General features: G+C 45.6%; 1 protein-coding gene across 4 annotated transcripts; it reads left to right on the top strand.

Annotated features, from left to right (window-relative positions):
- The first annotated feature begins 24 nt into the window (after positions 1-24).
- Positions 25-24,823, top strand: LOC144166022 (protein 5NUC-like). 4 transcript variants are annotated; one of them, XR_013321550.1, is made up of 10 exons: positions 25-319; positions 4,117-4,254; positions 7,328-7,553; positions 12,968-13,153; positions 15,273-15,473; positions 16,945-17,205; positions 17,949-18,104; positions 20,356-20,552; positions 21,792-21,920; positions 22,166-24,812. XR_013321550.1 is itself a non-coding variant. In XM_077695691.1 (10 exons), the coding sequence occupies exons 1-10, from the start codon at positions 125-127 to the stop codon at positions 22,225-22,227; spliced, it is 1,746 nt and encodes a 581-aa protein (XP_077551817.1). In that variant the 5' UTR covers positions 25-124; the 3' UTR covers positions 22,228-24,811. The 4 variants fall into 4 exon arrangements, 3 of the variants coding, with proteins under 3 accessions (XP_077551817.1, XP_077551819.1, XP_077551818.1); XM_077695691.1 differs by having other exon boundaries at positions 20,356-20,547; positions 22,166-24,811; XM_077695693.1 differs by lacking the exon at positions 17,949-18,104 and having other exon boundaries at positions 20,356-20,547; positions 22,166-24,823.
- The last annotated feature ends 924 nt before the right edge of the window (positions 24,824-25,747 follow it).

The following is a 25,747-nucleotide window of genomic DNA, read 5'->3' as shown; positions in this document are numbered from 1 at the left end:
CGCTCATTGCGTGACAATGGACGGTGCTTTAGACGTAAGAGGGTAGTCCCTACTCGCGCAGCACAGCAGATGGATCGCGCATTTTATCTCATGCAGAAAACGCAGATATAGAGTTGCATCGGACATGTTTGGATTATTGGCGCTGTTTTACGTGTGCGCCGGCTGCAATGCTGTCGTATCTGGATTTACCTTGACAGTTATGCACACCAACGACCTGCACGCTCACATTGAGGAGAGCACGAAGTTTGGTGCAATGTGTGGCGAGGAGGACAAAAAGAATAAGGCATGCGTTGGAGGCGTTGCGAGGATTACAACCAAGGTTTGTGGCCGCAGTGCCGAGTTTTCCCTCCATCTGCCATAGTGACTTATAACGTCTTTTTTCCAAAGCTTTGGAGGTGAGGCGTGCATCATACATATTAAATAGGACTATCTCATTCAACATAAACGTCAAGTATAGCTCAATTATGTGATGAAAATAAATATCTATGTGATGCAATGTAATGAATGAAATGGAATGAAATCATGTAATGTAATGAATGAATATGTAATGAAATCTATGTGGTGAAAAGAAATAAACTGAAACTGAAACTGATTAAAATGGCGTTCAGAAAATTTCTATGCCGGATATCGTATACTTCTTGTGAAGCTTTTATTTCTTCTTTCGTGCTTTTTTGTTGGCTTGTTCTGCCGCTCAAGAAACCAATAATACAGTAAATTAAGAGCCGGTGCAGCCATTTGGATGATACGTGTCGTTTGCACGAAGCCACATTGAAGCCATCGCCAGGTATTTTGCTTGCGGTATGCCCCGTATGCTGTTCCCGCCGGCACGGCGCATACGCATACGCTTACGCTGTCCATCAGCCTGCTCCGTCGATCAGCGACCGTGATCTTGATTCATGGTGAAAAACAGCGCAAGAAACACAGGGACGGAAAGAAGAGGGGACGACGCACACGTTCCCTTTTTTTTTGTTCCTGTTTTTCTTGCGCTGTTTTTCACCATGAAGCTGAATCTGCACCAACTAGCCCAACTTGCCATCTTACTTCTGACAGCGATGATCTGCGCTTTGTTCGCTGTTGTCTTTTTTATATCGCAGTAACACAGGTTTCGCCCTTGTTATGGCAATAAAAGATATTCACGTATAAAATTTCCCGTGCACTGTTGCTGTCCCGTTTTGGGAATGAACGGACCCAGCTTATGAACAAATGTAGGGTTGTGTGGTGCTCGGAGAAGTACCCTAGCATAGACGACGCTCCCACTCGCGTCATTACTCTCCGCGAGCGCCTATTCTGACTCGTTTCGCCTCTTTCCTCCGTGATAAGGCGAAACATGATAAGGTCACCGTGATAAGGTGACTGACCCACCCACCGGTCACCACTGTCACGATATTATTTTAAATATGCCTTCGCATTAAAAGCGTATGACTGTTGTACGTTGGAAGGAGAGAGACTTCTAAGAAAAATATGGGTGAATACGTTTAAATAATTCAGTATTTAATCTTTGTGCATTTTACGAAAGTGCCAGTTACCTGAACAACATTCGAAGGTCTTGTCGTGGAGTACCGCGACAAGAGGAGGTTGCCTACTTCAAGCATTATACGTTCCTTCATCGCGCGGAGATTACAAAACCTGATTCTCAGGCTCCAGTTGTTAGTTGCTTGTAACGCAGAACTTGCCAGATGCGTCCTTCTAGGCGCGCATGCACTGCCCATTTCATTCCAAACGCCACGCGCGGACACTATTTTGCTGGGCGCACTATCAAAGAGGAGCAATACAATAGCATCCGACATGCTCAGCCAACGTCCAGAAAAATGGCTCATGTTTACACTTCTGAGACTTGTTGTTACGACCGAAGGCAAAAATTATGCACAGAGGGATTCGTGAAAGTTTGCCTTTTCTTGAAATTTCCAGCCTGTCGTCTAGCTATATCGACTGGATGATGAGATTTTTATTTTTGTCTCCCTCGCCTAATCACGTGGTTCTCTTGCGCTGAAACGCACGCATACGGCCCAGATGGCGCTGAGTGATCAAGCGCAGGCAAAGCGGCCGCTTCCCTTTCTCCTATTGACGTGGTACCGCAGCAGCAAGGCTCCGAGCGCGCGAAGCGACAAGAAAGAAAGGTGAAGTGTGCATGCCGGTGGCCGAAGGTCACTTGCGATGCGATGAATGACCCTGAAAGACGTAGTTTAGTAAAGCTTTCGCTCTAAAAATGTCAACGACGGGTCGGAGAAGCTGGCCATGTGAAAATACTTGCAGTATTAGAAACGGCACGATCGGAAAGACGTGGCTGTCTCAGAGGACTGTTTTTGCGCTCGAAGCATTTAAGCTGCGCCCATGCACACATGCAGCCTTTTCAGCTATATTCGTCACTTCTCAGCAAGGTTTGAACATTCAGCAAGGTTGTAACGACAGCTGAAGAAAAGCAGCAATAGGCATTGTGGAGTTGGAGGACCATTTCTATTCCCCTCTCTTTCCGCTGTGTTGGTACATCTCGTCGTTTCGGTCCCGTCGACTATATCTCAAGAAAGGCTATCGTCTTTGTCACCGTTCCGGAAGGAAGGATGCAGAAGTAGGGTAGGAAAGTTAGCCTGGCTAGAGTTTGCTATTCTGCACGTGGGAAAGGAAAAATAGGCAACAAATAGGCAAATAGGCAAAAAATGGGCAATCTGATCATTGCCGTAGGTGTAAGGAGTGCACACCAGACTTCTGCGGGACGCGCATCATGTACAGGTCATCCTCCCAAACCGACCGAGAAACTGTGGAAGCCTTTTTGATAGGAAGAGAGGGGGAAGTATGCGTCAGCGCACCGTCCTTGGCACTATCCGCAGAGGAAATCAATTTTTTTGGAGAGGGGAAGGTGGTTGAGCGTGGGCGAAGGATGAAGGCTGTTTGCACGTGTCGGTTAGATTTCCGCCATGTGATATGGACTGGCGCTGTACTGTGGCCTGTGATATGTGCGATAGTGTTTCATTTAGTTTTTATGATAACCCCTTCAAATTTCATGTGCTTATTGGTGTAATTCCTGTTTATGTGTCATAAACTGAGTTGAAGTTCTAGCGTGTGTTTCGTCTTTTCTTTAGCTTTTCCCTGTTTTAATGTTCGCTATTACGATGAATTCATCAGTAGTAGCCATTTTGTCAGCGTCCGGTGCCTCGATAAGTTTTTCACCATCGCTTAGTTTGTCATAGCAACTCGCTATCTAGACAACAAAAAATTAGGTTAAAAAGGTCAGCTCAGCATAAGTCTAGTGCTCTGCAGGTTTTTACCACAAAGACAAGAAAGTTGCAAGTCATAGCGGTTGAACTTCGCAAATATAAAATATTAGAAAGTGTGTACTCACGCTGACTCCTAGTCAACGCGCTTGCCACTTCTTCCTGCTAGACGTCAATCCTAGTGGATCCCTTTATCGCGCCCCCTTGACCCCTTCTTCCGGTGATTTCCCTAACTCTATTACTGGAGCCGCACAGCATCCCCATGTACGGGCTCTAAGCGTGTCTTAAATACAAATGAAATCAACAGGCCGATAAGAGATATAAAAATTAAGTGATTAATGCTTGCCGGAGGCGTAAACTGTATTGCCGGCATAAAAAAAAAAAAAAGAAGAGGAGCGGGCGCACAAAGGTCCCTGAGGAACTGATTGTCATTGTAAGCACAAATCTAGTGAACTTTGTGAATGAATCTTCCTTTGAAGCACCTGTAGTTTAGGAAAGCAAGCCTCACATGAGGCTAGCCACGGATAAATATGTCCTGAAGGAACTCTCTGTCCTGCCGCCCGACTTGGAAAGCGAGAGCGTTACTAGGCTCATAAAGCAATTTTCCATGGAAGTTTTTCATGGAAAGAAAAAAGGCTCTCGTCACATACAACCTACTGAATATTTTATCAATGTATTCTTCTGGTCAAAGCGAACACCATATAGGCTGGCAGACCAGGTTCAGTCTAAAACTAATTTTCCCTGATGTGCCTAGCACTCTTATTGATGACAAATGTGCCCTGAAGATGTCAGTTTCTCTACCTGAAAGCGTATACAATAATGTACTGAAATAGATTGCAAACCCATTCAAGTTATATTTGACGTAACTGAGATGTTTGCTCTGTCTTCATAGTTCTCTTTCTTCTAGGTCAAAGAATTGAAGAAGCAGTATCCTGGAGCCTTATTCCTGAACTCAGGGGATTTCTACCAAGGAACTGCCTGGTACTCGGTCCTCAAACACGTGATCATATCTGCCGTTATGTCCAAAATGGGATACGACTTCGTGGTACAAACACTTTCTTTACAGACAACTTGCGTAGAGCTGCAATGCTGTCATTGTAGTTTACGCGCACTGCGAAAACAATTGGTACCTGAAATCGGAATAGTGTCACTGGTTGCCTGAAAGTTGCACTCTGACTTTTGACGGCGCAGATTTCACTTAAATTGTGGTTAAATTTCTTGACGGTTTAGCATTTGCAGGTGAAATAAACATTAAGATGAGACAGTAAGCCCATCATGTATACCAGCGGAGTATAACTGAATCTGTTGGATCAATATTATTGCTTCAACCGGTAGTAAAGAGCGAATCACTCTTCGATATGCTGCACTGTTACATTTGCAGTGATGCAGACAGCTAGTTAACCATCAAGAATGCTACAGTGGGAGATCACGTGAATCAAGGTCGGGTTCTTCACTGCATAGGTACACCGCTGCAACAGCACGGACTTCTTCAACCCATGTTTCCAGAAAAAAACTGCGATAGCACTCAAGCCTCTTTCTATCATTCGATGTTGACGTTTTCTTTATTAAAAACCATTGAAATGTTGAGTTGATCTGAGCAAAGTTTTGTATTTCGTAAAAAAGCGCATCAGAAGACCGGCATTTTTAGGCAGGCAACCTAATTAAGTAGAAGCAACGCAAGAATCTGTTTGACGTATATAGCGTTGGACAATGCAGGGTGGAATTCAGTGAATCTCGGAAGTGGAAGAGGTGGTGGGAATCCCTATCGCTTTTCCTTGGGACTCATTACATGCTTCGTCAACAACAACAACAGCAACAACGAGTTCAAATTTATTAGTTTCATCATTTGAATGGTTGAACAATTGGTACCATACTGCGTTTTTGAGTGGCTTAGTAACACAACTATAGTGTTCTGGACGGCTTTACCACTTTGACAAGCGCGAGACCGGGACTCACGCATACAGTTATCATTGGTCAGGTACACTCGCGGAGTGTAAGCGGACACGACAAAGAGGGTATCTCTAAGCCGTCACTCCAGCGTCGCATGTTATACAATTTCTGGCGGTACACGTCTCATCCACGCAGCAGGAATCAAGTGCCTATACGGCCTAGTTGCTTGCGCCGGGGCTATCACACACACAGGCGCCATAACTTACCCGTATCCATGAACTGGCACTAAAAAATCAGGAGCCATTCTCCTCTGCGAAGGTGGATGACCAGCGAAACTTTTTAGCTGACGTGCGACATACAGGTTACAAAGAATATATGTGATAGGTATGAACAAATTTTATTTTTCTCGAGCCTTGACAGCGGTCATCTCTAAGACGAAGTTTTCCCTCTCGTACACGATACATACACGGAACTGTAGCTATAAGCTTTGCCGCGGTGGAACGCGGTTAAATCAAGTTTTTCGAGCGATAGCTAGGGTCTGGCGAAGCGGCGTCCAGTCAGCTGCTCTTGTAGTAGCCACTACTGCACCTACAACTGCACCACTGGCAACACACGCGCGCTGTTAGGCTCACCCGACGTGAACGCGAAGTGAACGTGCAGAGTGCGGGGTGAGCCGAAGTTTGACGAGGAATCGCGCGTTTTTCGTGCACGATCAGAAGTGAAGAGACCCAGGTGGTCAAAATTAATCCCCAGCCCTCCACTATGGCGCGCCTCATCGCCTGAGTTGCGTCGGCGCGTTAAACCCTACAATCAATCAATCAGAAATGAAAAGAGCCGCGTGCACGGACATTGGCTAAAAAGTGCACCATCTGGTCAAGTACGCTATATGTTGACGCTGCTAGTTACAGACATCACGAAGCATATGCAGTTACGGCCATGTGTGACCCCACGACAACCGCCATCATTTTCCTCGCCATACGTATGCGCCACGCGGCGTCGGCGGAAGAGGGGCCATTGAGCTAGCTATATCACATCGGCCGACCACGGCAATTATAATTTCTGATTCAAAAACGGCCATAAAAAACTTGGCCAAGTGGACCATTCCTCCCGTGGCGCTCAAAATTAAATCCTCCAACCTTCCAGGTGGAGCTGATCTGGACTCCTGCCCACACAGGGCTGGGGGGAAATGAAGCGAGAGCTTACCATCCCAGAAGGACCTAGTCTTGTCTCCGTCCATGCAGCCCAGTCTGCTCGCGACAACCTATTGAGCTTCCACGAAACCACTGCGCATTGCCGCCTTACCCACCGTCGATGCCCGCCTGCTCACCCGGAACTGACTAACGCCGAGGAGAGACTGTGGCGACTCGATTGATTGATTGTAGGGTTTAACTCGCCGACGCAGCGCAGGCGATGAGGCGCGCCGTAGTGGAGGGCTCCGGATTAATTTTGAGCACCTGGGGATCTTTAACGTGCGCCGAAATCTCGTACACACGGGCGTTTTTGCTTTTCGCCTCCATCAGAAAAGCGGCCGCCGCGGCCGGGAATCGAACCCGTGACCTCGTGCTCAGCAGCGCAACGCCTTAGCCACTGAGCCACCGCGGCGGGTGAGACTGTGGCGACTCAAGCAGACTAATACACTGCCATGTGGCGCCAGGCTGCATGTAATTTATCCTACAATGTACCCGTCACCCAATTTCTCTGCATGTGGTGCACAAGACACCATCACCCATTTTACGTGGAATTGCCCCAAAGGCCCATTTACCATAATAACCACTGGTGAGCACTGGGAGGAGGCGCTTGGCAGCGCAGGCCTTCAGGTTCAGGATAACCGAACGGAACGTGCTGCCGAGGTTACCGGCAAGTTGTAGCTGTGGGTCACCAGAACTCAATAACCCAGACTCTTCGAAAATAAAGTCTCTCTCTCTCTCTCTCTCTCTCTCTCTCTCTCTCTCTCTCTCTCTCTCTCTCTCTCTCTCTCTCTCTCTCTCTCCCAGCACACGCAGCGAAGCCTCACATTTTCTGACGGCATGCATAGTTACTCTTTCCCCTATACCCTCTCCGCACCCTCCCCCTTCCTTGGAACGAAAAAGCGATTACACTCTCTCACTTTTTCTTTGCCGACGCGACGGCGTAGACGCACGGACGTAGATAAATTTCAGGGGGAACCAATTACAGCTTCGCTGTAAAAGGGCCATTCTGTCTTACATGATTTCTTTCCGCTGTTTCAGTGCCTCGGAAACCACGAATTCGACGATGGGCCGGCAGGGCTCGCTCCGTTCCTACAAAAAATGAAAGAGGCCAACGTAACGGTTGTGAACTCAAACGCCGACTTTTCAAAGGAGCCTGCCTTAGCGAACATTCGTCTCCCAAGATCGGTCGTAGCCGACATCAACGGGACAAAAGTGGGCATCGTCGGTGCAGTGCTTCCCCAAACGAAGTACCTGTCGGCTCCGGGTAAGCGACAATAGCCCTGGAATATGGCCGCATATGAATACGCCGGAATACAGCGAGTGCAATGAAAAAAGAAATACCGCAGTGCCAGTACGTTTCGCCACTGTGCCGTAATTGACAAACACTCAGCAGGATGTAATGACGAGCTTTGGTTGACAGGCGCTTGCGTCTCTTTCGTAAAAAAAGCAACAAAAATTCTGAGAATTGTCTACTAACGAGTAAGCATTCCTGCCACTTCTGTTCATTTTGGGTTTTAATGCGTAGCATTCTTTGCCGTGTGCCCCCACCGCCAGGACCGTGTAACACCCTGAATGTTCACGAAAATGCATATATCGCAGAAGTTTCACCTGTAATCACTGTAATGGCGTAAATAGAGATAACTGGTCGCACTAAATTTCGAAAAACTAAAAAATAACAAAAATACAAAAAATACGAAAAATGGCGAAACGTGTAACGCCCTGCATTTCCACAATAATACACACTTCGCGAGAGTTCCACCTGTAATCGTTAAAATAGCGTAAATGGAGGGAATTGGTCGAACGAAATTTTGAAAAACTAAAAAATAAAAAATATAAAATAATTACGAAAACTGGCGAACCGTGTAACGCCCTGCATATCCACAATAAGGCAGATTTCGGAAAAAATTCCAAATGTAATCGTTATAATAACGTAAATGGAGATAATTGGTCGAACGAAATTTTGAAAAACTAAAAAGTAAGAAAAATAAAAATACTTACGGAAAATGTCAAGTATAACGCATGGAATTTGCAGAATAATGCAGATTTTGCGGAAGTTCTACCTATAATATTTATATTAGCGTAAGTTAGATAATCGGTACAAAAGAATTTTGAACACTAAAAAATAAGAAAAATATAAAAAAATACGGAAAATGACTAACCGTGCAAACCCTTGCATTTCCACAATAATGCAGATTTCCCGAAAGTTCCAAATGTAGTCGTTATAACAGCGTATATGGTTACATGGGGTGGAACGAAATTTCGACAAAATAAAAAATACGATAAATATTAAGCAATCACGGAAAAGTGCCATCCGTATAACGCCGTGCATTTCCACAATAATGCAAATTTCGCGAATGTTGCATTTCGAGTCATTATAATAGCGTCATTATAATTGGTCGGACAGGATTTAGAAAAACCAAAAACTTTGACTGTAAAAACTCACACTCAAGACAAGCGGCATAAGAATGCTTAGTACGCATTAGTAGAAAATTCTCTAAATTTCTGCAGAATTTTTTTAAATGCCATATGTGGCAATAAGGCGGCAAATTGGGTTACTTTTGGACTGTATTAAGACAGTTGCTGTTTCATTTGGTAATTTTTTGGTTGTGGGGGTTTTATGTTTTTCACCAATTATCTATAGTTACACATGTTGAATTCGCCCATTATGCATTTTTCTTCGTAAGTACACGACGTTACGCGGTTGGTTGCATTCTACGATTTCTTACGTGTTTCGGTTGGTATTCGTTTGTTCGGTTGATTGAAAACGTTTGTTTAGCATACAAGTTTGGCTTTTTGTTTTTAGTCTTTGTGGGTGGCCGGGTGGTGAACCATAGTGTGTGGGTGGGTGGTGGGGCATAAAAGATGGTAGTTTTTAAAGACGATAGTCTCTCTTGGGCGACTTAAAAGGAGAAATTTTGGTGTGACTGTATGTCTGTCTGTCTGTCCGTCGGTCTGTGACTCCATTCAACCATCCGGCCAAAGGGAAACCGAAGCTGCGTAATAGTCTTATATACCCGCAGCCAAATCTAAACGTCCAAGTCCGGTGTCAATGTTCGTACTCGTCAACATTTTTGAACAAGAAGACACTACGCAAACATAAAGCATAAAAGCAATGCATAAGAGGTATCTGCAGTGTTCCTTTGTTTAAAAAATCATGTATGCTTGGTTTTTACGATAGCAAATGAAATACTACATCAACTGCACAAAACCGTCACATGCTGTTGCCCGCGCCCCTGGAGGCATTTTAGAAATCCTACGGCAACAGCAAGGAAGGTTCCACTAGATAGGTTCCACGTTCCGTTTGGAACGCTCCTGGAGTATGCCAACGTAGTTCTATAAACGTTGTAGTATGGTACCTCGATTCACGCGCACCTCCGTCGTACGACAGCGCTGGCACCGAGGCACCCGACTTGGAGCAGCGGAACGCGGTAAATTTAAATTTACTTGAGCAATCCTCTAGCGTGTTATCTTGGGAGGAACGAGACGGGAGAGGAACGGCATGAGGGGTGAGCGGGAAAGAGAAGGGAGCATTTACTTGGCAGGGGTACCAGTCGACTATCGTCTTTCGTCGACATTTGCCACTAAAGGAGCGGATACGCGGCCATTTTTTATTTCAGTCTTTGCCGTGGTAGAGCAGTGTACAAGTTTGGCATTTTCGATTTCATTAGCTCATTTCTAGCTGTTTTTCACTCTTTCGTATTGCTATGTTTTTAATTTTCCAAGTTACCATCAACCAATGATCTACATACTCACTATAACGATTAAATGTCTCAAAATCTCCCATAATGATTTTCTGTGCATACACAAGGCATTACATATTTCGTTGTTCGCGATTCATTGAAAAAGAAGCTTTCTGGGTCTCGCCGATTGCGGTGTCGTAACCTGAATGCACGGCAGGAAATCCGACTTTACACAATGGGAGGGAACACGGGGATAATGACAAGAAAAAACACGCTTCCTCTGGTCGGAATCGAACCTGAGTCCCTGGCGTTAATGAGCCGACGTCTAACCGATTGCACCATCATAGCATTTTTTTTTTCGATTCGAGTCGCTCAGCATTTCCTTTGGGTTCGTTGCGCTAGAGTTGGCTTCGGACTTAGGTCGTTTGAATTTTGGGCGATGACGATTCGTTTCGCTTTCAAAAATTCTTTTGCACCAACAATCCACATAACTTTACTAAAATATTAAGTACGCTGACACTGTAATTTATGCTTTTGGGGGTTATACAGGGTGTTACACGGTTGTTGCTCCCGGGTACTCTAGAACGAGGCTCAAGTGATTTTTCTTTGCACGAGTTCAATATTGTCGATAGTCAATTAAATGGCGGAAAAAGCCCCTCCCCCAACCAGACCGCCGAAATACCCTTCCCTTCCGCCCGCACTACCCGAAGTTGTAAGGCGCCAGTTTTAAGTGCGAATGCACTTCTTAAGCGACCCTGAATCACTCGTCCACCGTCCGTCCGCAGCCTAGCAACGGAGCTAGCTAGCGTGCCTAGCAACGGCGCCGGATTTCCGACGTGTGAGGGCGCTCGCGTAGCGCCGCCTCTCCCCCCTCGCCTACTCTCCAGCTCGCAACCCCTCTCTCGGCGCGCCAGCCAGGCCACTACACTATATAAAAAAATTACAGCATCCGGCGCCCGGTTTCGATCCGAGGACGTTGCGGCCGCTGCGCGACGCTCTGCCGACTAAGCCACGGAAGCCACGCTGACTTCAGAGTAAGGAACGCTCCTTATATCTTTAACGCGTTCAAACTACGTCGTCAGCGGCGTTGCGTTGGCGACTCAGCGGCGTTATAGCGGCTTGATAACTGCGTGGTGTACACGTGATACTACAAACCCGATGGAAGAGATGGAAGAGAAGGCGGCGAGGCGGTGGGCTGCGGGCGCCGAGCGCAAGCGCCGCAAGCGGGCCGACAACCGTGCATTCGGACTTTCACATTCTCCCCCTCGGGGAAATGCGGGGGAATTTTTTAAAGGAGGCGGCCTTAACATTTCTTGGTATTTGTTAACTGCGTACACGAAAAATTACGATTTGCTAAACAGCTTCGCTGTTAAAATATTTCGGCAGCCATTATTCCGAGATATTTGTGTATGGAGGAAAAGATATATATCGCTAGTTTTTTTATTAATATTCCCTATATGCAAGGCACTCGAAACAAAACGGCGCAGACACTTCCCAGAACTTTGCAGACAACTTGTTCCACTACACCTATCATACTATTTTCCCTGCGATGTCGTGTTGACTCTTAAGCATGTCTTTAACTATTTATCAGGTACTAGCGATAGCACCGGGCAATACCCGGGTGGGTTAATGTGTCAATGGATATAACACAGATTCAGGCATTCGCTGTACTTGTCGTGATCAGTTGGTTCACCGTGAAATTTTACACAATTAGAAATTACGGCTTGCTGTCAATGCGTGGGCTTTTGCCGGAGGCGTGTTGTTGTAAGAGCGTGGCTGTTGGTAAAGTGCCAAATAAATTGTCGATACTTAGACATCGCTTCCCTAGCGAGTATTTACTCAGGACCACGGTATTTGGTTGTGCTGCCTGATTTAAAGGATAGCGCGATAGAGCTGACCTCTTATTTCTTTTAAGCTAATGCACCAACAAATTAACCGTGCGGTTTTACTTCTGATCTACGGCAAACAGTGTTTCTGAAAAACCACAAGAAAGTGTCATTCTTTCCGTACTCGCGCCTGTAGCAAGCACTGCCCGCGGTTCCGGCTGCTGAGCACAAATAACTTCTATTCCGCTGAAGTAGATATTTTTACCCGCTCTCTCCATCTCTTCAGTTCAGACACTCGCAGAATCATCACTCATTGATACACGCGCTCTTATTGTCCTACATAGGACCATATTGTATTTTTGTTCCGTCGCATAGAATGGATCTTTTTTCATAGTGCTCGTATGCGGTGCATGTGACATTTTGGTCCATGTAAATGACTGCTGTTTTAACTTTACACGTTTGTCTTTAGTGTGTAGATGTTCTTTTTTATCTGTAGGATATGCTTATCAGTTCTGTTGTATCATGTCAGTTTTGTTTTTGTTCATTGTATGTGGTGCATATTACAGACGTTTTATAGGGTTTTGTACTTGCTCATATACAATACAGAAGTTTGTTTAATTTTTAAAGTTATTGATGTACGCTGTCGAGGTATACTTTTACTTTTTTCTACCTCTATCGTTCTCACTTTTATCTCATCTTGAGGCTTGACTTCATTAACCTTTAATTCTTCGAACTGGCATCTATTTGTGCGCCAGCTCCAAGGTCTCACAACTGTTCTTGGTAACAATAAATAAACTTGATTGATTGATTGATTGATTGATTGATTGATTGATTGATTGATTGATTGATTGATTGATTGATTGATTGATTGATTGATTGATTGATTGATTGATTGATTGATTGATTGATTGATTGATTGACTGCTTAATTGGTTGATTGATTGATTGATTATGAAATGGAAATTGGTTAAAGGGTAGTTTAAGAACACTTACTACCCTAGATCGGTCCGAAATGATTGAGCGCCAAATCGGGAATGTCATGTATATTCCCACGCAAGTGCTTTTCTTTTCCTCTCTCAGACCTTTCGGTTTACATATTGATGCCTGGCATAGTGCGTGCAAATAACTTGGGTTCTAACGATAATAGGTGTTTAATTGTATTACTTTTTACAGGTGCTGTGGAGTTCGAAGACGAAGTAGAAAGTTTTAAGCGCGAAATAAAGGGACTCAAGGAAAAAGATGTCAACATAATAATAGCGATCACACATTCCGGATACCCTCGAGACATCGAAATAGTTAAACAAGTTAAGGATATCGACCTTCTTGTTGGTGGACACACGAACACGTTTCTCTACCACGGTATTCTCAATTTTACATTTCTTCTATATTTGACTAGTCAGCAAGCACTGTATTTTTTTGAGACAAATACCAGTCGTTCCGGTTGATTTATTTATTTATTTATTTATTTATTTATTTATTTATTTATTTATTTATTTATTTATTTATTTATTTATTTATTTATTTATTTATTTATTTATTTATTTATTTATTTATTTATTTATTTATTTATTTATTTATTTATTTATTTCGACCGGTTGGATGGTCTGTCCCTCTGTCAATTTAATGCACGCATTGTATGCGCGAATTTACATGTGTGCAAACACCTGCAAGCACCAGCTTACGTATGGTGGAAAGCTCATAGCGCTAGTATTTACCGAACTTTTTCCAAACGCTCCTCTTTCGTGTTGTTTAGGGAAAAATGACCAATTTTTAAAGGTACAGATGTCTGCGTGAAGTTTATTGTTATGGCAAACATTTCTGGTTTTCTTTTTTTTTCTTTTTGAACTGGTGAAATGAATTCGGTGCACACTCACTTGATTCGTCATAGGTATATGACTGCTTTTGTGGTTAATAACACCCTTTTGATATTTGCGTCATCCTGATGGCATAAAATGTTGTCATTTTTTTTGTTATGAATAGCGCATCCTACTTGCACTGGTCAATGAATTGTATTAAATACAAAAACTAAAAACGATATCTCTAACAATGCGATTTGAAATTTTGAAATATATTAGCCTGCCGAGTGTATAAAATCTTTGGCTAATTATATTTGAAAATAGAAGCCTCCTGCAAAAACAGGCCAATACCTCGCAAACCTACAAATAAAAAGAAGGAGCCAACGTATATTCTGTTCTAAAGGTAGGGCAACTGGGTGGCCTTCTTAGACTATGTAGCCGCGTGTTTTGGCTGCTTGGGTGACCCACTAGATCCAAAAGAATGTCATGTTTTAAACAGCTGAAGTTGTTTCAGAATTTATAGCATACAAATCTAACATTTAGTTTCAACGTATGTCCTCTCGAACCTGTCAACAAGAAAGTATATTAAGTAGGAGAAAACCTAAATCAAGACCTAGATCTGTTATATACTAAAGATGGCTGCGACTTTGCTCAGCTAACCCTGAATATGCAAAGCGAAAGCTTGGTTTAGCCTGGTTAGGTCCTGATTTCACTTGGTTAACCTTTGATTTAGCTGTAATTGTCATACTTAGGTATCACTCATCGTTAAGCCATGTATGACGGCTGTTCCTAGGTCGGTGGCTAGACATGACTGTGATTAGGCTTGGGTAGGCACACACTTCCTCAGTCTCCGACTCTAGATTAGCGCGCTTGGCATTCCGGACCCTCTCCAGTGAAGCAGCTCGCTGGGCAATATCCGCGGGGTGGTCAGACGCCGCTTGTGACGACGAAGGCTCAAAGCCTCCCGCCCCCGCGCAACGGTCAGAGAAGACTGCCCGGCCTCGCTCTCATGCATGGCCAAGCTCGCACTGACTAGACGAGCGCGGCGTTCCTGTTCACCAGGAGCGCGGTGAGTTACGTGTTCAGGCGGCGACCCAGCTGCGGAGAGCGCATGCGCCAAGCCAGCGCCGGCAGCCGTTGCGGAGCTAGGAGCGTCGAGTTACGTGATGCGTTGCCAAGGCTACAGCGCTGCTGCGGTCAAATGAAGGTCAGATTGCTGGCGACGGCGAAACTCCCCTCGACTAGGTTAGTAAAGCTTTGCTTTAAAATAAAGAATAGTAGTTGACATTATGAAAAAGTTATCGAGTGCATGAAGCCCAGCAATTAACTTCCGAGCAAGATAGGCTACAAACGGATCACTGAGGGCCCGTTTTACATAGGAAAAAAGGAAATCAGGCTAAAATATCAAAATGCGGGCACTTAAGAAAGCTTATGCTCCCAATGCTGTCATCGTAAGATCAATGCACTTTCACAGCTAGTATCAAACGCGCGTTATGACGCTGAGAATAATCCTCGTCAATGGCAATGTCGGCACTCTTTTGGTCGGCAGCACTTTGTCTACACCCGGAGATCAACAACTAAGGGGTTGCGCTACTTAAACACGAGGCCACCAGAGCGCAATATATATATGCCCCGTGCCCTAAACGTTTCGTCAAGTTCTATGTAGAAATATTCCGTTTCAGGTACTGGTTATCCCAGAGAAAATACAGTGGAAGGAGACTACCCGACCGTAGTCAACAGGAGCGACGGCAGCACTGGCCTAATTGTACAAGACTTCTGGTTCGGAAAGTTTTTGGGTTTTTTACAAGTCAAGTTCAACGAAAGCGGGCATGCGGTGAATTGGACAGGAAACCCTATTTTGCTAAACAGCTCTGTCGAAGAAGGTACGATATGAATATGGAAAACAAATTTCAGTTTATGGGATTTAGCAATCGAAGGCGCTGTAGTATACGTAGATTACCAATCAAGATTAAAGCAGATCATTTTTGGCTTAAGGGGACCAGCGCCGCATAGAAAAATGTCAGTATAGCCTGAAAAATAATTATGTAGTAGCTTGGAAAGGGTGTAACGAGAATGCTAGAAAATATGAAAAAGGCTTTATTGGGACACAAGATATACTTCATAAGGTTTTCCCCAGCAATTTCTATATTAATTGGCATTCGGATTCGGAGTATGTCCCGTTACACAAACGGTGCACAGGGTCCTGCTCTGCATCTGGACGTAAAGTTTCATGTAATTGCTCAGAAAATATTCTGTTAGAAGGCATGAAATAAATCAGCGTCTAATGAGGGAGATGCCGACTGTCTAACTGTAAAACCGACAAACCCTCATATCAAACAACAGAGGGAAGTAATATAAGCGGTGAAAAAAGGTATGCAGGTGTAATGGTTACGATCTTTCACACAGAAGAGATTACAAAAACTCTTTTAGAAGGCGAACACATAGGTTATTTAGGGTTGTTCCTTTTTGGGGTGAAACCCAAAATTACCCGATTTTTACGCCCCGAACATGTTTAGGGAGAATCGGGTTAAGACAGGTTTCTCCCCGCATGTACCTTTTCAAAGTATCGAACTGCACAATCGTGCGCTGACGGTCCGCCGTTCTTAACCAGTACCTGATGGAAGCAAGTCCCACAAACACAGCTTCCGAACTCATTGAGTATTGGCATGACTCTACTGCGCGCTACCGCAGGCTGGCAAATGCTGCACTGACATTGTTGTGTCCAGCTAATGGAAGCTGTGGTGTAGAGAGAACTTTCTCCTGGCTGAGATACTTTCAAAGATCGGACAGGTCTTGAATGGACACCGACATTTTCGCATGAAGGTGATAGTGTATGTAAACGAGGACGTGTAGAAAATTGGAGACCAAATTTTTGCGAATAAAATGTTTCATTTCCGAGGTTATCAGGGCTCTCTACTGTCATAATTACTGATTCATTTCAAACAAACGCCAAATTTCGGAGAGTATTTGCTAGAAAATCCTAATGTTTCCCGATTACCAGCTTCAAGCAAACACCATTTTTTTCGCGTTAAAGTTAGAATGCTCGTAATAATTTCTTATAAAATAAACTGAGTGTATTACTTAGGAAATCTCGAGATTTTACCCGAAGAAAACCCGCATTTCGGAGTAATTTTACAAAAAAAACGATTTATATTTTTATTATATTATGTTATATTTAAAAAAATAATATTGCCGACGATGAAAAAATATAAAACCTGAAAACGGACAAGCATAGTTGTGCTTGGGTGTGCATATTTTTAGTGCATGTGTAACATTTGCTCATGTGCACTGCATTCGAAAAAGTGCGATCCTCATGTGTGAATTTAAACTAATCGGCTGACTTCCCCTGTCTAGATAGTGAGACGCTCAACATTGTAAATTGCTACAAGCCAAACGTGACCAAAGCCATCGAAGTAGTCGTCGGCTACACAAAGGTATTGCTCGAGCAGGCCAACAAGATCTGCCGCCTTCGCGAGTGCAACTTGGGAAACCTGATTGCGGACTCCTTCTTCGCCTATTACGCCGACATGAGCTCCAAAAAGACGGTCGGGTGGTCGGACGTCAACGGAGCCCTAATAAACGGAGGCTCAGTCCGCGCACCGATTCCACAGTACGGTGAGATGATCGACGCTCAATGCAAAGCACAAAATGTGTCAGCGAATACCGTTGAATTGTGGCCTAAAAATGGCAGCATCTCCCTTCCGTGAATGATGGCGAGGGTGCGGAGTACGGGGACTAAAAATGACATCCAAGTTGCACCCCGAGTGACATCCGAATTTCGCCCCGACCCTCATTCGATTATAGACGTGAGTTGCACCCTGATTATTCCCAAAATGAAACTGCAACTCACGGCTTAAATCGAATTTCGCTTGATTTTCGCTTGCTAGTGGTGTGCGCAAGGATGGACGCGGACGTACATTGGGAGGTCCTAAGGTACTCCGCACCGTTACAGGCGAGGGAGTAAGCCGTTTGACTCTCCTGTACTAACTCACGGTCGTAGCCCAATGGGTAAGACGACTGACACTAACTCTGTCTGGTCTACCAGACACAAGCTAGAATCCTGCCGGTGCCTGTGTGATTTTTTTGCGATTATAAATGCTATGCGCACGGACGCGGACGGACATTGTACGGTCCCAGGATACTCCGCACCTAAAACTGTGCATGCTGGTTTAATCTATCGTAGATATAAACAAGAGTCTCGTATGTGGTATCAGAGAGCCGCTCTTGATTATATGTTTGGATCGGGCGGAGTAGACTTTCAGATAACCACACACTCAGCAGTGCCCGTTATACGTCAGACCGCTTTAAATCTCTCTTCATTTTTTTTCTCTTCTTTATTTATCGCATTCATAAAACAGCAAACATAACAATGGGACACATATTGGCTACCATGCCTTTCGGGCAGTCGGTCATCATCATGACGATCAATGGCTCTGAACTGAGATCCATGTTCGAGCATTCCGTAAGCGCATATGGGGCGCAGAAAAAAGAAGGACGATTCCTACAAGTTTCGGGTAAGTCGAGGAGCTTCGCTTTAATAGCCCTGAATGTTGTTGCCCTGCAGCAAGGCCGCAATTCACTGACTTTACTTAACGGGTCTTCTTTTTGACAAGGAGTCATTTTAAACTCATTACTGTGGACCGCGGACGGTCTGACATGCGGGCTCTGGCTGAAAGAGCCGCTACAGGAAAGAGAATACTTAAATAGAATGATCTCACAGACGCTTGGTATAGCTGGAAATACCATGAACAGAAATGGCTGTGCATGCTCGAAAAAGTTGCCGGCACTGCGTGGCATCCACCTGCCTGACGACGTCTTAGTTGGGAGCTGGCTCTAGCCATTGTTGCAAAAACTGTACGCGCTTCCTTGTCTCTGACTTGCACAGAAAGAAGGTCCTCATGGTTTGCCAGCTAGTGATGGCTACTATGATTGACTAGTATGTGTGTATTTATTGACTAACAAAATCTGGTGAAAAAGAAAAGACCACCACCAGGCGTGATTTCTCGAGCTTTGGGGCGCACACCGGAACGCCTGCTGGTGGGCTCTTTTTTTGAGTATTTTTAATCTGTCCCGCCCTTTGGCCGTGCACCTTTTCGATACTTTGAGGAGACCCATTGTTTTGCCTTATGCGGGTGGCCCGTTGAGCTTACGCTCGAGTTGACGTACGGAAACCGTGAGTTGTCTGCCAGGGTCGCTCAAGTACTTGTTTTGGACACCGTTGCGTTGCTACCTCGCGCATATGATGGCCATTGCGAACGCTTTAGACCGGAAGTTTTAGGAGGGGGGTCCACGGACCTCAAGGGGTCCGTGAGGCCTAGCGGGTGCGCGAAGCCCTCAGGAAAACTCTCCCATCTTTCTCTTTTTTCAACTGGGAACCCTTTTTTAGCTGTTGTCTAAGTGGGGAGCTTTAGATCTCATGGAACACATGAAGTACAAAAATCGCTGGATGTACAACACAGTCACGCAGCAAATTGTAGCGCGAATCGCGAGTGAGCTATCAAGTGCCTATAAAGGTAAACCGAGTGCCGCGGGAGGCTCGGGGGAGGGCAGGAGAAAGGGCGAACCAAAGCACGCTTGGAAAGGGCAACAGCAGCGCCAGAGAAGGATAGGCCGCTGCCGCACACGTGTGCAATACGAACCGACATCATCGTTACTAGTAACGTTGAGCCGACATCGCGGTCACAAAATTCAACACAAATCTCAATACAAAATTAACAGGAAGTTCAACTAGGATTTCTCCTTCCCATTCTTAGAAAATTCTAAGCATCCCCCGTAATTTTTCGCACGGCACTCACGTTAGACTTTTCTGCCTAGCAGGCACTAAAGATGGCTTTTGGCGCAACAGTTAAGCTGTACGAAAAAAAACAGGATCACAAAAGGTGACCAGTTAATAGGTGTACGAGGGGCCTTTTTTAGATTCTTGGTAGAAACCAGCGCGAACTTCAACAAAAAGACGGAAGAGGTGCAACTCAAGGACAGCCGCTGGTCTAACACCGCAAGTTTAATATCAAGAAGGGTGAATATAAACACTCAACACAAACAATAAAAATCAATAAAAATACACTGCGCCTGAGCGAAACAAGTTTACAAGGGTCACGGTGATAACGCAACTAGATATACACCTGATACAGTCAAGGCCCATGCAGATATGCAATATCTTTGGGATGGTGACCCACGCTTCCAACTTGCCCAGCTTGCAACCCTCCTGCGTTTTTAGATGCAAGAGCAACGTGCTCTACAGTATAGCATGTGCGGCCATGTTTTGTCGTGCGTTCCTCCACCACTTTCACAAGACCAGGAGGGAAACCCGGCACACTCATGGTTTACAGCTATCTACAGTTGAAAGCGCCGGCGCACTGGCACTCCGGCCAACGGGCAAGCTGTTAATTAAGAAGGTAGGCTCTTAAGTAGGAACACCCGGAAGCTTGCCGGGCAGCTTTACAGATTTCTGGATGCCGTGCGCAGAGCCACTTCCAGAACTTTACCCCGAAGCCTGCCTGAAGCCGCCTTGTGGTAGGCTGCAATCCAAATGAAAAATGCGGTCTGTGTAACCACTTCGCGCTGCGAAGCTCTTGATCGCTGTATTCAACATTTTTTTTATCATTTGGGCTTATTTGGTGCCCTTACGTGCGAATCATCACATTTAATTGACTAGAATTCTCCGCACAACGCAGTGCATAATGGAGTGTGCACCTACAGTTTGACAGCGCCTTAATGTTGTTTCTGATGTTCTGGCTGTCTCGTTCCCTTTCAATGTTCTCCTAGGTTTTCGAGTGAAGTATGACGTGGGCAAGCATAATAACAACCGCGTCAAATCCCTTGAAATCCTTTGTCGAAAATGCAAGGTGCCCCGGTACGAAGCTGTAAACGACTGGGAAGTGTACAGAGTCGTCACTACGGATTACGTTGGAAGGGGAGGAGACGGATATAGAAAAGCAACCAGCGCTACAAGTGGAGGCAAGGTGAACTTTTATACTCCTTTGAGCAATTGCTGTTGTGTAATTTTTTTTTTTTTGGCGGCATTTAAGCTGAAACTGTATTTTGAAACGCTGCTTTCTTTGCTGCATTTCGCACCAACGGGGCAGGTCATGAGCACCAATAGCCAGGACTTTTTGGAGCTGCAATCCAAAAGAAAAAAAACATGTTTGCTTGTTAGCATGGTTTGTGACTAACCGTCGTATTTTCTGGCGTTACTTTTTGTGGCGCAGAAAAGCACCTCAGCCTTAGGCTACAAAGGTTTCCAATCAGGAACCATCTTTATCTGCGAACAGTTTGTGGACTACGGGTCAGTTTCGGTAATCAATCTGTGCTTATGAAGGGCTAACGATTGTCGAGCGGCATTGGTTAGCTGGCCATTTTTGCTGCGCACCAACCAAGCACCGGCTCGACCAGAACTTCCAAAGTAACAATTTTGTAAATCCAGACCCTCACTCATGTCAGCGTTCATTGCTGCCAAGAAAGCTAGCCTAAAGGCCCGCATGCATTCGCACTCGAAGCACTCAATTAGCATGCAGCAAAAACTTGCGAAAGGCTGCAATACTGGTAGCCATATAGTATACGCAATTACTTTTAACGTTGCTATGTATACCATTTCGGAATGCTTTATATGAGCGTCCGTACTTCCTTTTCGAAGACAACGGGCCTTCGCTTGAGTTTATGCAAGGCGACATAGGCGAAGCAATTTTGCCATGTGAGGCAATTCCGCATCACCCCCCCTCCCCCCCGTTTTACCCAGCCGTCTTCAACTACGACGCGGTCTAAGTGACCACCATTTTAAATAGGTCATCCTACTCGGAGCTTTGGAGCACATATTAACACACAGACACCTACTGCCCTTACAGCAGCTGCAGCGTAAGCAAAGCCATCCCTCTCAACGGCATTTTTTTACATTTACCAGGCGATGCGAGGCAGCACCAGGACTTGACATCTATAAGAAAGGGCGGCGCGATTCTCCTCTATCAGTACCGTACCCGTTACTCGAGTAGCCATTGCACACAGAGTTCTACTTCATTACACGCACGTATGCCCCCCTCCTTCCTGCCATACAGCTCCCTATCGACTCTCGTAACAACCCGGTGCGGTTACCTCTAAAGATGCCCGAAATTGGCTTGCTGATGCAAGGAGGCGGGCCTATAAGTGCCAGTGTGAATTGAGGGAGTCCGGGACGCGATCAAAATAGTTCCTCTGCTTGTTCTTTCCAGGTCCTGCGGATTACACAGTTCTCGTCAATCACATCAAGAAAATGACGCCTATCAAGACGCCGCTTGACGAGCGCATAATTATTTACAATAGCAGTGATCCTGTGAAGATCCCGGGAGATCCTATAACAGGTCCGCCGCGGGAAGCGCCGGTAGCAAGGGTGCTACTGTATTCCCCAGAGTTCTAGAGCTGTGCTTATATTGTTGTCGATGACAAAATGATTGACGTTCTTATATAAGCAATGGTGCGCATGCCAGTGAGTGTGGTTTTGTGATTTTGTTCATAACCATCATTTTGTGCATATGTTTAATGCAAAACTTTTTGCCGTTAGAAATCAGGCAGATGCTTTGAGCTTTGAAATCGTTCTCTAATTCAGGTAATTATTGCAAGAAGTCGCGGCAACAGCGTGGGCCACTGTGGGCAAGCTTCAAGTTATGATGGGAGACCTATGATTATGAAAGCCCGAAACATTTACGATGAAAGCCCAGAACATTTTCGCTTGAGAGCTCCTACCGTGCAACGTATACTTCATGGGTCTACAGGCATGTGTTTTCAATTCTTTGGAGAAATAAAGACTATCCGAGAAATTGCTCTGGAATCGTCATTGTTACGTACTAAATTTATGTTTTCATTCAGATTTAGAATGACGCCACAGAACCCTTGCAGAAATACGGGACCAGTATTACTGGTAAGGGAGTATACAGATGCACCTTGTGGGGATCCTGGCGCCCGAGCCATTGCGCGATCGCCAGGTTTCTGTCATTGCGCGGCGTTTTTCCCCCTCTCTCCTCCGAGTTGCCGGCTCGTCTCGGCGCCACTGTGTAGAGCCGAGCCGTCATCTCAAACTCCTGCCTGATGTGAAGGCTGCAGCGACCGTTGCGGCGATAAAACACTGTCACGCAGCGGGGGCTCCGCCCTGGTGTTGGAGCTAACCTCACCTCATTGGCCCGTTTGAACGATTCCCGAACCCCACCCTCGCCGGGACACGAACGCGCGCCCTGCGCGGGGGTCCGTTCGGGGAGACGCTCAGGAGGACAGCCGAAGGTGCGTAACTATTTTCCTCACCGCCCGGTCGCAGCTCTTTTGCGCCGGCTCTAAGCCCGCTAGCCCTTCCGGCTGCCGGCCCGTGCCTTCGGTTGATCCTCAGTCCGCTCGCTCACATATTAGCCGTACCTGACACTCGACAATCACGCCGTGCGTTACGCGCCTGGGAACGGAAGGACAGTGTCTTTCTATTGCGAGCCCATCGGCCAGCACCCCAGATTTTGCCCTTATTGCTGAGCCCACCGGTTCAGCGCGCTGATGACGCGCACACTTGCGCGTGGCGCCAGGTCGCCCATCGCCCCTTTTCACCCACGAGGATGTTGAAATGTAACTGAAGGGGTTGGCGCAAATAAACGCCTTCTTCTGATGTACTACACTGGGCATATTCCTTTGTCGTCCCTTACTCCACCTGCCCAACAGAGGCGGTGTTGAGCTGGCGCGACGGCGTCTCAGTTCCGTGAGCGTTCTCAAATAGCTCGTACCCGCGGTGGTTCCTTGCAATGTGCATGAGTGCATGCCCTGTGCAGTGCTAGGGTGGTGCATATTGTGAGGTAGAGACCACAACCTGTAAAATAAAGATGTATGGACCAGAGCTCATAAACTGACTGCTTATGTCGGCACCTCGCAACTGGACGTCGCCTTTCGGGCGATGCGACATATGAGCCCTGGACAAGGTAAATGTACCTGGCATCGAAGCTTCGGGAGAAAAGTGGTTCAGAAACGATTGCCAGCGGCATCAACACGGGGAGTTATGGGAATGGCTGTTGAAGCACGACTAGGTGTGGAGGGAACAAACACTAGCAACAAAAAGCCAAGTTTTATTCAACAATAAAAGAATATTTATATTTTACGAACGATAGTTATTTCTTAATCCCATTTATTAAGTACAGTGGGCAAAGAATTAATGAAAATGTTATTTATTCTCAAAAAGTTTTTCGTAGCGCCCTCTGAAAAATGGACATGCCGTTACCACCGTTACTCTGGGATGCAATCCTTGTAGTGTTCGGAAAAACGCGCGTAAAGTTCGTCGGCTAGGAAACGCCGCTCACGTGTTTTGGTATTGCGGATTCGCATTCGTGTTTCCTTAATTATTTGGTGTGAACCTAATTTTTGCTGTGTGGGGAGTTGCGAGGTGCGTTGTATCGCAGGTGAACACGCTTATACCGTGCCCGACGGGCATAGTGTCGCACGGGGCAATGCGCCAATGGTTGGCGCGGAGCGCTTTACTCGGTACCCACGGAAACGATGTGCTGTACAAGGCTGCAAAAGCAACTCCCGTACGCCTGGCGTTCCACTGCACCGTCTTACTCTCATTTTCACTAGGTAAGGCAAAACTACAGTACTGTTAATACGTGCACGGAGGGTTGTGTGAGGGGACGTCGTGGTGCTTTGAAAAAAAAAATGGGTCTGAAGCTTTATGTTATGTCACAGTTACCGCTTGATTTCAGGGCAGGGTTGGCTCGGAGCAAATGGTGTCAAATATTCTAGGCCTTCTCAGCGTATTCCAATAGCGCAAGTATTGTGAGCCACTGGGATTCAAACAATTCGCTTTGTCTATCTCAGTGCCATTTCTATTGCATTACAACGATTGTAGTGATCGTTGCTTCCCGCGCTTGCATGCGCAAGAAATCTTTCCATCGCAGTACTGTGTTGTGCTGCTCTGTGGTGCGCTGCTGCCACATCTTTCCTGCTATGTGTTTTTTATTTACTGACGTCGCTTTCTCCTGCATTGATCCATTTTTTTTCTCTTTTTACTTATATGTTGCGACACTTGCCTAGCTAAACAATGCAGCCATGAAATTGAAGGCATGAATCCTGGGTGAAGTTCTGTAGAAACAGATGTCTACTTGATAAGACGCCGGAACACCTGCTGTTCAGAGGGGTGCGCTCGCTGCACTTTCGTGAATCGGCATTCCTGCGGCCCTGTTTTCTGCGTCAAGATGCAGTGCCTACCATATTTCCTGGTATCGGCTTTTTTTCCGGTGCTTAAAAAAATAATAAGGCATGTTGTGGCCACGAAAATTTTGTACTTATTTCCGTACGTGCTGCTTTTATACAGTGTAATAAAGTTTTATATTTTTCCTGGAATAAAATTGAAATGTCATGATTATGGCATGACTATGCGTTATTTCTTCTCTTTGAACTGAAACACACAAACCGTGCAAGCATTATAAAACCTTGATCTATACTTAAGGCACGCACTCAACCTGCGTATGTGCGACGCAACTAAACAACCAAGCAGTGGCGTAGGCAGAAATTTGTATTGGGGGGAGGGGGGAACGTCTTTTATATGAAGGGGGGGCCGGGCAGCAGACAAGAGTGGTCGAGTCATTTTGGGCTCTATCCCATGGCAGAAAAAAAATTTTCTGGGGTGGGGGGGTACGTGCCCGGTTTCCGATATGCCACCATCTGCAATCAAGGTAAACAACTGCTTCCTTTTATACAGCAGTGGAAGACATGAATACAGAATAAAGTTTCAAAGAAAATGCAAGATGTTTTTAGCAACACCGAGGCGAATCATACGACAGTATGATTACGTACGTTTCGCTAGCCACGAGTCTGTACTAGTTAAGCTGGCGTTGATCAAGCACACTCGCCAAGGGCTCGCCAACTTGAGTCGGATGGCAATGACATGAGATGAGCCATCAATGGTCAGAGGCCTGCTATTGAAGTCAAACTTTTGCCCCAATGCCACCAAGATGACGTAATTTTTGACCGGGTCTTGCGTCACATCCGGTTTATTTTTTGTTCCACCGGAAGTGTTCCCTCCTCACACAGATGGCGCTAAGCTCCATGAGCAGCTTAAGAGCAGCCATTTTCTAAACGTATGGGCTTCTATGGCAGCTTCGCAATCAGTTGCATTTACCTTGCCCCGGAGACATAACTGTAGTGCTAGAAAACGGATAAAGAAATA

This window comes from Haemaphysalis longicornis, unplaced genomic scaffold (assembly GCF_048455015.1).
Source record: "Haemaphysalis longicornis isolate Haplotype H1 unplaced genomic scaffold, Haemaphysalis longicornis Haplotype H1 scaffold_156, whole genome shotgun sequence".
Taxonomy (NCBI): Eukaryota; Metazoa; Arthropoda; class Arachnida; order Ixodida; family Ixodidae; genus Haemaphysalis; species Haemaphysalis longicornis.
This window is presented reverse-complemented; position numbering and strand designations above follow the sequence as displayed.

What these genes read in the sequence shown, in the direction of transcription:
- LOC144166022 (XM_077695691.1), top strand. Translation starts at nt 125, where the DNA reads ATGTTTGGATTATTGGCGCTGTTTTACGTGTGCGCCGGCTGCAATGCT. An exon ending in GAACACGTTTCTCTACCACG is followed by an intron (nt 13,154 to 15,272) that starts GTATTCTCAATT and finishes ATTCCGTTTCAG; the next exon opens with GTACTGGTTATCCCAGAGAA. An exon ending in AAACAGCTCTGTCGAAGAAG is followed by an intron (nt 15,474 to 16,944) that starts GTACGATATGAA and finishes TCCCCTGTCTAG; the next exon opens with ATAGTGAGACGCTCAACATT.